Source organism: Aquarana catesbeiana, linkage group LG05, assembly GCF_042186555.1.
Source record: "Aquarana catesbeiana isolate 2022-GZ linkage group LG05, ASM4218655v1, whole genome shotgun sequence".
NCBI classification, from domain to species: Eukaryota; Metazoa; Chordata; class Amphibia; order Anura; family Ranidae; genus Aquarana; species Aquarana catesbeiana.
The window spans coordinates 63,039,007-63,050,682 of NC_133328.1; the positions used below are offsets into that span (position 1 = coordinate 63,039,007).

Below are 11,676 nucleotides of genomic sequence, written 5' to 3' on the forward strand. Positions count from 1 at the left end.
CTTTAGTCATCCTGCTGTATATATTTGTGTGAGATCTCAAATAAAAGGTTATTCTTGATGTACTCCAAGACTGGTGTTGTCTGGTTCTTGGGGATTCTTATAGCCAGATCTATTAGACTCGTGTTCCAGGACTTAGGAAGCGATATACTGATGGAAGCACTCAAGAGGAGTGTGGGATGTTCCGTTACAATGAGGATCCTTCTGCAGGCTTTGCAGGATTAGGGAGGCATGCAGCGTAGATTTGCTGAGGCATTCGGTCCAGAGTCCTCTCTCTAACCACCTCCTCCCAGCCATGTACAAGTCCATGGATTTCTTCAGACTGTAAATGATCCCTTGAAGACTGCTGTTGATGCTGAGTGCTAGGCCCCACTTCCATGCTGACACAATCCTCCTCCTCATCCTGTGTGATCGGCAGGCACGCTGGAACACTGTCTGGATAAAGGGGGCCTTGGGAGGTAAGGAAGTCCTCCTCTTCCTGCCTCTGTTCTGCCTCAAGTGCCCTGTCCATTATTCCACGCAGCGTGTGCTCCAACAGGTGGACAAGAGGGACAGTGTTACTGATGCATCACTGTCACTGCTCACCGTCCTCATGGCCTCTTCAAATGGTGACAGAACAGTGCATGCATCCCTGATCATGGCTCACTGGCGTGGGGGAAAAAAACAAGCTCCCCTGACCCTGTCCTGGTGCCATAGTCGCACAGGTATTCATTGAAGGTCCTCTGCTGCGTGTGCAGCCGCTGCAGCATGGCCAATGTTGAGTTCCACCTGGTGGGCATGTCACAGATGAGGCGGTTATTGGGCAGGTTATATTCCTTTTGGAGGTCGGCCAGCCGAGCACTGGCATTATATGACTGGCGTAAATGAACACAGACTTTCCTGGCCTGCTTCAGCACATCCTGTAAGCCCGGGTACCTGCCCAAGAACCGCTGCACCACCAAGTTAAGGACATGAGCCAAACAGGGGACATGGGTCAGTTGTCCCTGTTGGAGGGCAGAGAGGAGGTTGGTGCCATCGTCGTAAACCACCATTACTGCCTTAAGCTGGCATGGCTTCAACCACCTTTGAGCCTGCCCCTGCAGAGCTGACAGAATCTCTGCCCCAGTGTGGCTTCTGTCCCCCAAGCACACCAGCCCAAGCACCGCATGGCATCTTTTTGCCTGCGTGCTTGCGTAGCCCCTTGAACGCCTACGGAGCACCGCTGGTTCTGAGGACAAATCAGCACAGGAAGAGGCCATGGAGGAAGAAGAAGAGGAGCGGATGGAGGAGAGAGGTGTGGCAGAATCACCACTGGTAGAATTTTGGAGGCGTGGTGGTGGATAAACCTCCAACACTACTGCACCCTGTCCTGCATCCTTCCCAGCTGCCAGCAGAGTCACCCAGTGTGCGGTGAAAGATAGGTAATGTCCCTGTCCATGCCTGCTGGACCATGAGTCAGCGGTAATATGCACCTTACCGCTGACCACCCTGTCCAGCGAGGCATGGACATTGCCTTCCACGTGCCGGTAGAGAGCCGGAATCGCCTTCTGTGAAAAAAAGTGGTGTTTGGGAACCTGCCACTGAGGTACCGCACATTCCACAAACTCACGGAAGGGGGCAGAGTCTACCAACTGAAAAGGCAGCAGTTGAAGTGCTAGCAATTTAGCCAAGCTAGCATTCAACCGCTGGGCATGTGGATGCCTGGGAGCGAACTTCTTGGAGCAACTGGAGTAGGAAAATCTGCCTGCTAGAATCGGACGTTGGTGTACCGATAGCAGATTGCCCGCAAGTACTTGGCAGTGGCACACCTAATTCTACACCTTCATTCCTCTCAGTGCAGGTTTCTGAGAGGACTGAAGGTATAGTGGGGTTGGAGATCCCAGCTGATGAGGAGGAGCAAGGAGAGGTCCGCCTTGTTCTTTTGTGTGGGTCTTTTAGGTAGTGTTGCCAATGGGCTGCATGGGAGCTCGACATATATCTGATTAAGCATGTGGTGCCCAAGTGCTTGCTGTCTAGTCCACGCTTGATATACTTCAGACATATGTTGCAAATAGCAACGGTGTGATCTGCTGTCTCAAAAAAGGCCCACACCGAAGAACTTTTGGAATAACATGTGGAATCACCGACACCCTGCACTTGCAGAGCTCTGCGGTATGCTGCAGTTAGTTGGCTGCCCTTAAGCTGGCCCCTGGAGGACATCCTGCCTTGTTGGATATGTGCCTCCTCCTCCTCCTCTCTCCTATCAGGCACTCACGTAGAGTCAGTGAGCTCATCATTCCTTCCCTCCTTGTCACTGGAGCAAACCTGGCTGTATGCTGCAGCTAGGGGAACATGACTGCCAGTTTGTTGGCCTTCTTGGGCAACCCCTTTCTCTGGGCTCACGTTACTGCCTTCCTCAAGCTGGGTACCATCATCGGAGCCTTCAAAACGCTGCGCATCCTCCTGCAGCATGTACCCAACACTGTGGTTGAAAAGTTTGGGGGACTCCTCCAGTGGGGCTAGGGAACGAGTAACTGATGATGACCTCGCGTCCGAGGAAGAGGCCGCTTTGGCACCTGCATTGGCAGCCAAGGTAGCCTGGGTGACAGAGGATGAGGAGGATGAGGACGGCTTGGTCATCCACTGTACCAACTCTTCAGCATGTTGTGGCTCAACATGGCCAGCTGACGAGAAAAAGGACAAGCATGCCCCACGGCCACGTGCTGATGAGGATGCACCATATCTATGATCAGCACTGTTGCCTCTAGACACAGAGCCTGCTTGCCCTCTTTTATTGGCCTGTGACTGTCTGCCTCTCCTTGTTGGCCTTCCAGACATACTGTCTTTGATGTATTGGAATAGGTACACAAGGAATGGCCTGCAGTGAGATGTAGCTGCACAAAGCTGGGATGTATATATATATATATATATATATATATATATATATATATAATGATTATATAGCAGCTAGCTGAATCGCCTGCCTGCCTGTAGTATTAATAGAAAGAGAACACCATCAATTGTCTGCAGTTAGCTTTAGTGGCACACTGTGCCCAGTACACTAATATACTGCAGCTAGCTGAATCAACTGCCTGCCTGAGGTATTATTAGAAAGAGAACCACTCTACGGGAGAAAGTGATACTGATACATTGGTTGATTTTTTGGTAATGTAATCTTTGATATGGGTTTATTTGATATCTAATATTGTCCCTTGGGTCTCAACTGATGAATCTGATCCTGAAATACTTTAATTGAGCAGGAGCCAATACCGCACTAGGTTTGTCTGTTGTTCTTTTCTTTCGGACGTGCTACAGCTGTATGATATTAATGCTGGATGCAGCCCAATGGCCGGCTGGCACTGACTCCTGGGTGGGTCTAGTCCCAATGCTGTGGCAGGTTTAATGTTGTTATTTGTTTGTATGTCTTATACTCAATAAAAAGATTTTCAAAAAAAAAAAGAAAGAGAACACCAGCAATTATCTGCAGTTAGCTTTAGTTGCACACTGTGCGCAGGATACAGTACACTGACTGAAAATACTGCAGCCACCTGCCTGTAAGTATATTAGGAAGAGAACACCAGCAATTGGCTGCAGTTAGCTTTAGTTGCACACTGTGCGCAGGATACAGAGCACTGACTGAAAATGCTGCAGCTGCCTGCCTGTAAGTATGTTAGGAAGAGAACACCAGCAATTGGCTGCAGTTATCTTTAGTTGCACACTGTGCACAGGATACAGTACACTGACTGAAAATACTGCAGCTGTCTGCCTGTAAGCACATTAGGAAGAGAACACCAGCAATTGGCTGAAGTTAGCTTTAGTTGCACACTGTGCACAGGATACAGCAGAGGTGGGGGACTCGAGTCACATGACTTGACTCGAGTCGGACTCGAGTCACCTGTTTGAGGACTTGCGACTTGCTTGACAAAATTAAATAAATGACTCGACTTGACTTTGACTTGCCACTAATGACTTGCGACTTGACTTTGACTTGGGCTATTTGACTTGCAATGACTTGCAATGACTTGGCACCACCAGTGCTGTGTCTTGGCCTAGGCAAAAGCCGCCCCCCCCACAAAAGAAAGCTCCCCCGAGTCCCGGCTTCTGCCCGCACAAATACAGCTTGCTAACATTGTGGGCGGGGATCGCATAGGTGTCCGCGAGCGGCGCTTGCAGTGTTCGCGGCCGCCGCAGACTTTTTTTTTATTTGATGATGACTGCGCTGCAGTCTCTCCTCCTAGGCTGTACAGGTCTCTGTATTCCGTCCGGCCAGGCCGCGGCGCCACCCCCCTCCTGCTGCGGAGTGATCTCTGAGGGAGGGGCTGGGATTCTGTACAAGTGTGCAGAGCCAGCAGCGTGAGTCGCGGGCCTCACGATGGGGGAGGAAGAAGGAACTGGAAGTTGCCCAAGGAGCCAGCCAAGCCTAACCGACTGACTGAATCTGAGTGGAGTCCAGTCCAGCAGCCATAGAGTAAGTCATGGCAGACTATTATTCTTCTACTGAGGGGGCACTGGAGCAGGGACAGTCACACGACTCAGGGAGGAACTGGTTTGAGAATGGGGGTCAGTGCAGTGGTCGTCGCAGCACAGAAGAAAAAGCACAGAGCCCGGAGCCGAGGAGGAGGAAACAGATTTGCAGAAGCTGCAGGTTTGTTTGATGCAGTGCCAAGCAAATGCTTCCCTGAAAACTTCCCTGTAAACTTTGCAGGGAAGCATTAGCTTGCTTGGCACTGCATAAAACAGACCTGCAGCTTCTGCAAATCTGCACTAGTGATGTAGCAGCTAGCAGGGCCCTGGCCAGTGGCCTGTACTAATGATTGCAGGATGCAGATATGATTGCAGATGCAATCACGTATATATATAATACATTAAAAATAGTTCTGTAAGTACTAGTGTACTAAGCAGCAACACCTTATTTTCTGGCAGTGCCCTGACCGTCCCGACAGCAAACTCTGGATCCACCCCTGACAGATCAACGCACAAGGCAGCTATAATGGAGGGAGAAAAAAAAAATAATTAAATTTGGATTTAAGGATTATGTTTTAGATGTTGGTGAAAAGAAGAGAACGGCGATATGCAAGGTCTGCAACTCAAAAATAAGAGACACGTCCACCACAACATCCAACTTCATCCGTCACTACAAAACCCACAAAGAAAAGTAGGTACAGTAACGTCACGTGTATATATACAGGTAAAAGCCAGTAAATTAGAATATTTTGAAAAACTTGATTTATTTCAGTAATTGCATTCAAAAGGTGTAACTTGTACATTATATTTATTCATTGCACACAGACTGATGCATTCAAATGTTTATTTCATTTAATTTTGATGATTTGAAGTGGCAACAAATGAAAATCCAAAATTCCGTGTGTCACAAAATTCGAATATTGTGTAAGGGTTAAATTTTGAAGACACCTGGTGCCACAAACTAATCAGCTGATTAACTCAAAACACCTGCAAAGGGCTTTAAATGGTCTCTCAGTCCAGTTCTGAAGCCTACACAAACATGGGGAAGACTTCAGATTTGACAGCTGTCCAAAAGCCGACCATCGACACATTGCACAAGGAGGGAAAGACACAAAAGGTTATTGCTGAAGAGGCTGGCTGTTCTCAGAGCTCTGTGTCCAAACACATTAATAGAGAGGCAAAGGGAAGGAAAAACTGTGGTCAGAAAAAGTGTACAAGCGATAGGGATCACCGCGCCCTAGTCAAGATTGTGAAAAAAAACCCATTCAAAAATGTGGGGGAGATTCACAAGGAGTGGACAGCTGCTGGAGTCAGTGCTTCAAGATCCACCACCAAGAGACGCTTGAAAGACATGGGTTTCAACTGCCGCATACCTCGTGTCAAGCCACTGTTGACCAAGAAACAGCGCGAAAACCGTCTCACCTGGGCTAAGGAAAAAAAGAGCTGGACTGCTGCTGAGTGGTCCAAAGTCATGTTTTCTGACGAAAGCAAATTTTGCATTTCCTTTGGAAATCGAGGTCCCAGAGTCTGGAGGAAGACAGGAGAGGCACAGGATCCACGTTGCCTGAAGTCTACTGTAAAGTTTCCACCATCAGTGATGGTTTGGGGTGCCATGTCATCTGCTGGTGTCGGTCCACTCTGTTTCCTGAGATCCAGGGTCAACGCAGCCGTCTACCAGCAAGTTTTAGAGCACTTCATGCTTCCTGCTGCTGACCTGCTCTATGGAGATGGAGATTTCAGGTTCCAACAGGACTTGGCGCCTGCACACAGCGCAAAATCTACCCGTGCCTGGTTTACGGACCATGGTATTTCTGTTCTAAATTGGCCAGCCAACTCCCCTGACCTTAGCCCCATAGAAAATCTGTGGGGTATTGTGAAAAGGAAGATGCAGAATGCCAGACCCAACAACGCAGAAGAGTTGAAGGCCACTATCAGAGCAACCTGGGCTCTCATAACACCTGAGCAGTGCCAGAAACTCATCGACTCCATGACACGCCGCATTAATGCAGTAATTGAGGCAAAAGGAGCTCCAACCAAGTATTGAGTATTGTACATGCTCATATTTTTCATTTTCATACTTTTCAGTTGGCCAACATTTCTAAAAAATCCCTTTTTTGTATTAGCCTTAAGTAATATTCGAATTTTGTGACACACGGAATTTTGGATTTTCATTTGTTGCCACTTCAAATCATCAAAATTAAATGAAATAAACATTTGAATGCATCAGTCTGTGTGCAATGAATAAATATAATGTACAAGTTACACCTTTTGAATGCAATTACTGAAATAAATCAAGTTTTTCAAAATATTCTAATTTACTGGCTTTTACCTGTGTATATATATATATATATATATATGCAAATTAGGCCTACATCCCACTTTAGGTGGGAGCAGAGTGTATTGTTGTTCAAATCAATAAATCACATAGCTAACTTTTTTTTCTATCTCTCTTCTGTTTACTCTATAGATATGAAGAGTACATCCATACCAAAAGGACTTTTGATGATACCCAGCCTCAAATCTCACAATTCATCGCACAGGGGACTGTGCAGCTATACCACTGCAACCACCAGCAGCAAAAGACAATTACAAACTCAATCCTGTCAGACCTCATTATAAACTGCAACATGCCACTGTCCATCATTGAACATCAAAGCTTTTGTCGCTTTTTGTCAATAGTAGACAACAAGTACTCTCCAGTAAGTAGAAGAACAATTACTGGCAAGCTTGACAATCTGGTGGCAGATAGGAAAATGAAGCTGAAAAATGAACTCGAAGTGGTAGATCATCTGTCAGTGACTGTAGATATATGGTCAGACCGCAGGATGAGAGGCTTTCTTGGAGTCATAGTGCACTGGATCAACATTGAGGATGACCGTCTTCAGTTAAAATCACAGTTGCGTGCGTGCAACCGCTTCAAAGGTCCCCATACAGGGGAAAGAATTTGTGAGGAATTTGAGCATATATGTGAAGAGTACAAGATTAAAAAAAAGGTAGACCACATCATCTGTGACAACGCCGCAAACATGAAAAAAGCATTCACTACATGTTTTCCAGGACAGCTAGATGAAGACGATGACCTTGATGATTCAGACATTTGGAATGACCTGTCAGTGGAAGAACAGGAGATGTTTGACAATTATTTGAGTGCAAAAACTACGACTAGACTTCAATGTTTTGCACACACGCTTCAATTGGTAATAGGTGATGGACTTAAAGAGACTAAATTAGTCAATGCAGCTCTCGCCAAAGCTTCCAGGTTGAGCTCCTTGTTACACACAAGCACCTCTTTCAAGGAAAAATTTGAGGAGGAGTTTGAAATCAGTGGTCAGCTGTGACCAGCTGAAACTGACTAGAATGCTTGAAGATGGGGGACACAAAGAGACTGTATTCACAGCTAGAGAGTGGAATCAGATTAAGGAACTCGTGGATGTCCTTCAACCTTTTGGAGAAGCCACAGACCTCTCACAGGGAGAAAAACTTGTGACAATAAGTGCTGTTGTACCCTGTATCCTTTCTCTGAATCACCACTTGGAAAATCATAAAGAGAGCATGCGCTACCTTGGTGGCTTGATCCGTAGCCTGCAAGAATCACTCCAAAGACGATTCGAAGGGATCTTTGTCAATGTGAGGATGGCAGATGAACAGAATGATGTAGCAACCTTGCCCTTCTCTGACCCTCTATACCTAAAAGCTGCTCTGCTGGATCCTTCATTTGGCACCATGTGGTTGACCCATGATGTTTTGGCTACCGAAAATGTCAAGGAGGCTGTGTCTGCGATGATAAAAAGTATGTTATGTTTTTGGTAATAACCCGTTTGCAGTAATAACACCTGAGTGCATTGAGTCACTGTTTTATGCTTGTGTTTTTCAGACTTGATTCTCAAAGAGGACTGCAAGCCCACCGCAACAACCACCGATGAAGACGAGCAAATGCCAGTGGCAGAGTCAGAGAGTCAATCTGGGCTGTTCACAGCATACCGCAAAAAACAGAAGAGAGATTCATGTTCCAGTCCCCAAATTCAGCTGAACCAGTATTTAGACATTTGTGATGGACAGAGCTGCCTTCAGTTTTGGGCCATGAACAGGCACATGCTCCCCTCTTTGTTCAGGGTAGCGGTAAGAGTAATGTCAGTCCCTGCATCAAGCGAACCTGTTGAACGTGTGTTTAGCCATGGTGGGGTGATAATGCGACCCCATCACTCACAACTGAGCGAGAAAGTACTTTCAAATTTAATTTTTTGCAAATGCAATGTATGTTAAGTGGCTATTCTGAGAATAGCCACTTAACATGCATTGCATTTGCAAAAAATAGTATTCTGAGAAGTGAGAATACTATTTTTTGCAAATGCAATGCATTTTAAGTGGCTATTCTAATAACTAAGAAAAAAGGAATAGAAGTAGATAGGCACTGTTTCCAAGCCTGGTGAATTCAAATGTGTTATTCCCTTAGTGGGAGGGCAGTATGGAGTGGGAAAGATTGTAAAGATGTTGCCTATAGTATTTAGTGAATGTTTATCCCATGGAATTACTATAAAGGTCCTGGATGTGCATAAGTCAAGTTGATTGTCTGACTTAATAAAGTGCAGTGTGTGCTCTAAAAAAGATATAACTTAATCCGTATAAATATAATATCTCCATATATAAATGAACCCTATTTTTAAATTAAAAATTTTTGTGCAAAATTATGTGATCCATAACGTAATCGATAATGTACATATGTAGTGAACAAACAAATATATATAATCAAGTGCTTTCAGTGCTGCTACAAAAAAACCCCCTGGATTCTGATGGATATTCCAATGAGTAAACCTTTCAGTGCGTGCCTTAATCCGTGTTCTAATAGTGATTGATTGCACTCACCAGATCCTAGCAGCACTGAAAGCACTTGATTATATATATTTGTTTGTTCACTTCATATGTACATTATCGATTTACGTTATGGATCACATAATTTTGCACAAATATTTTTAATTTAAAAATAGGATTCATTTATATATGGATATATTATATTTATACGGATTAAGTTATATCTTTTTTAGAGCACACACTGCACTTTATTAAGTCAGACAACCAACTTGACTTATGCACATCCAGGACCTTTATAACACATTTGAATTCACCAGGCTTGGAAACAGCGCTATCTACTTCTATTCCTTTTTTCTTATATCTTACTCCACCTAGTGGAAGTAATCGGTAGTGGCAGCAGTTCCAACAACATTCTTTAATTTTTAAATTTTTATTCCATTGCATGCATCCCATTGCGCGGGTGTTTCTCCCTCTTTTTTCTATTCTAATAACTAAGCTCAAAGTTTGAACTTGACACAATGCCAAATTGCCAATATCTGGACACTTGAAGAATGGTGATGAGAATACTATTATTCTCATCACCATTCAAGTGTCCAGATATTGGCATTGTGTCAAGTTCAAACTTTGAGCTTAATTATTTTCCCCCTCAGCAAGGACTACATTTTTTCAGGCTTGTTGGCCATTTAATTGCTGAGTGTTCTGCTCCTTGTCTGCTATTTGGGCATTCAAAGTGTTTCTTTAATATGCCAAGAAAAAAGCACTAAGCAGTTTTGTTAATGTTGAAAATAAAACAAAACCTTTCCTGAAAACTTACTTTTAACTCATTTAAAGGATGGAAATGGAGTAGATCAGTATTTTGACTTAATTTGTGACTTGACCAAAATAAATGACTTGACTTGCTTGACTTCTAGCAGGGACTCGACTTGACTTGCTTGCTTTTCGCCACAGTAACTTGGGACTTGCTTATGACTTGAAGGTTAAGACTTGAGACTTGCTTGTGACTTGCACATGTGTGACTTACCCCCATGTCTGGGATACAGTACACTGACTGAAAATGCTGCAGCTGTCTGCCTGTAAGTATATTAGGAAGAGAACACCAGCAATTGGCTGCAGTTAGCTTTAGTTGTACACTGTGCGCAGGATACAGTACACTGACTGAAAATACTGCAGCTGCCTGCCTGTAAGTATATTAGGAAGAGGACACAAGCAATTGGCTGTAGTTAGCTTTAGTTGTAAACTGTGCACAGGATACAGTACACAGACTGAAAATACTGCAGCTGCCTGCCTGTAAGCATATTAGGAAGAGAACACCAGCAATTGGATGCAGTTAGTTTTAGTTGCACACTGTGCACAGGATACAGTACACTGACTGAAAAAACTGCAGCTGCCTGCCTGTAAGTATATTAGGAAGAGAACACCAGCAATTGGCTGCAGTTAGCTTTAGTTGCACACTGTGCACAGGATACAGTACACTAACTGAAAATGCTGCAGCTGTCTGCCTGTAAGTATATTAGGAAGAGAACACCAGCAATTGGCTGCAGTTAGCTTTAGTTGTACACTGTGCGCAGGATACAGTACACTGAAAATACTGCAGCTGCCTGCCTGTAAGTATATTAGGAAGAGGACACAAGCAATTGGCTGCAGTTAGCTTTAGTTGTACACTGTGCGCAGGATACAGTACACAGACTGAAAATACTGCAGCTGCCTGCCTGTAAGCATATTAGGAAGAGAACACCAGCAATTGGATGCAGTTAGCTTTAGTTGCACACTGTGGGCAGGATACAGTACACTGACTGAAAAAACTGCAGCTGCCTGCCTGTAAGTATATTAGGAAGAGAACACCAGCAATTGGCCGCAGTTAGCTTTAGTTGCACACTGTGCGCAGGATACAGTACACTGACTGAAAATACTGCAGCTGCCTGCCTGTAAGCATATTAGGAAGAGAACACCAGCAACTGGCTGCAGTTAGCTTTAGCTGCACACTGTGCGCATGATACAGTACACTGACTGAAAAAACTGCAGCTGCCTGCCTGTAAGCATATTAGGAAGAGAACACCAGCAATTGGCTGCAGTTAGCTTTAGTTGCACACTGTGCGCAGGATACAGTACACTGACTGAAAATACTGCAGCTGCCTGCCTGTAAGCATATTAGGAAGAGAACACCAGCAACTGGCTGCAGTTAGCTTTAGCTGCACACTGTGCGCATGATACAGTACACTGACTGAAAATACTGCAGGTACCTGCCTGTAAGCATATTAGGAAGGGAACACCAGCAATTGGCTGCATTTAGCTGTAGTTGCACACTGTGTGCAGGATACAGTACACTGACTGAAAATACTGCAGCTGCCTGCCTGTAAGTATATTAGGAAGAGAACACTAGCAATTGGCTGCAGTTAGCTTTAGTTGCACACTGTGTGCAGGATACATTACACTGACTGAAAATACTGC

General features: G+C 44.9%; 1 protein-coding gene across 2 annotated transcripts in view; it reads left to right on the plus strand.

The window, feature by feature from the left end:
• Positions 1-8,700, plus strand: part of LOC141144293 (uncharacterized) — a 157,192-nt gene extending 148,492 nt beyond the window's left edge. For both annotated transcript variants that reach the window (XM_073629824.1, XM_073629825.1), the window contains 2 exons: positions 6,887-8,209; positions 8,294-8,700. In XM_073629824.1, coding sequence (XP_073485925.1) covers positions 7,777-8,209; positions 8,294-8,682 — 822 coding nt within the window. In that variant the 5' untranslated portion in view covers positions 6,887-7,776 and the 3' untranslated portion in view covers positions 8,683-8,700. The remainder of the gene's footprint in view (positions 1-6,886; positions 8,210-8,293) is intronic.
• Positions 8,701-11,676: the final 2,976 nt, after the last annotated feature.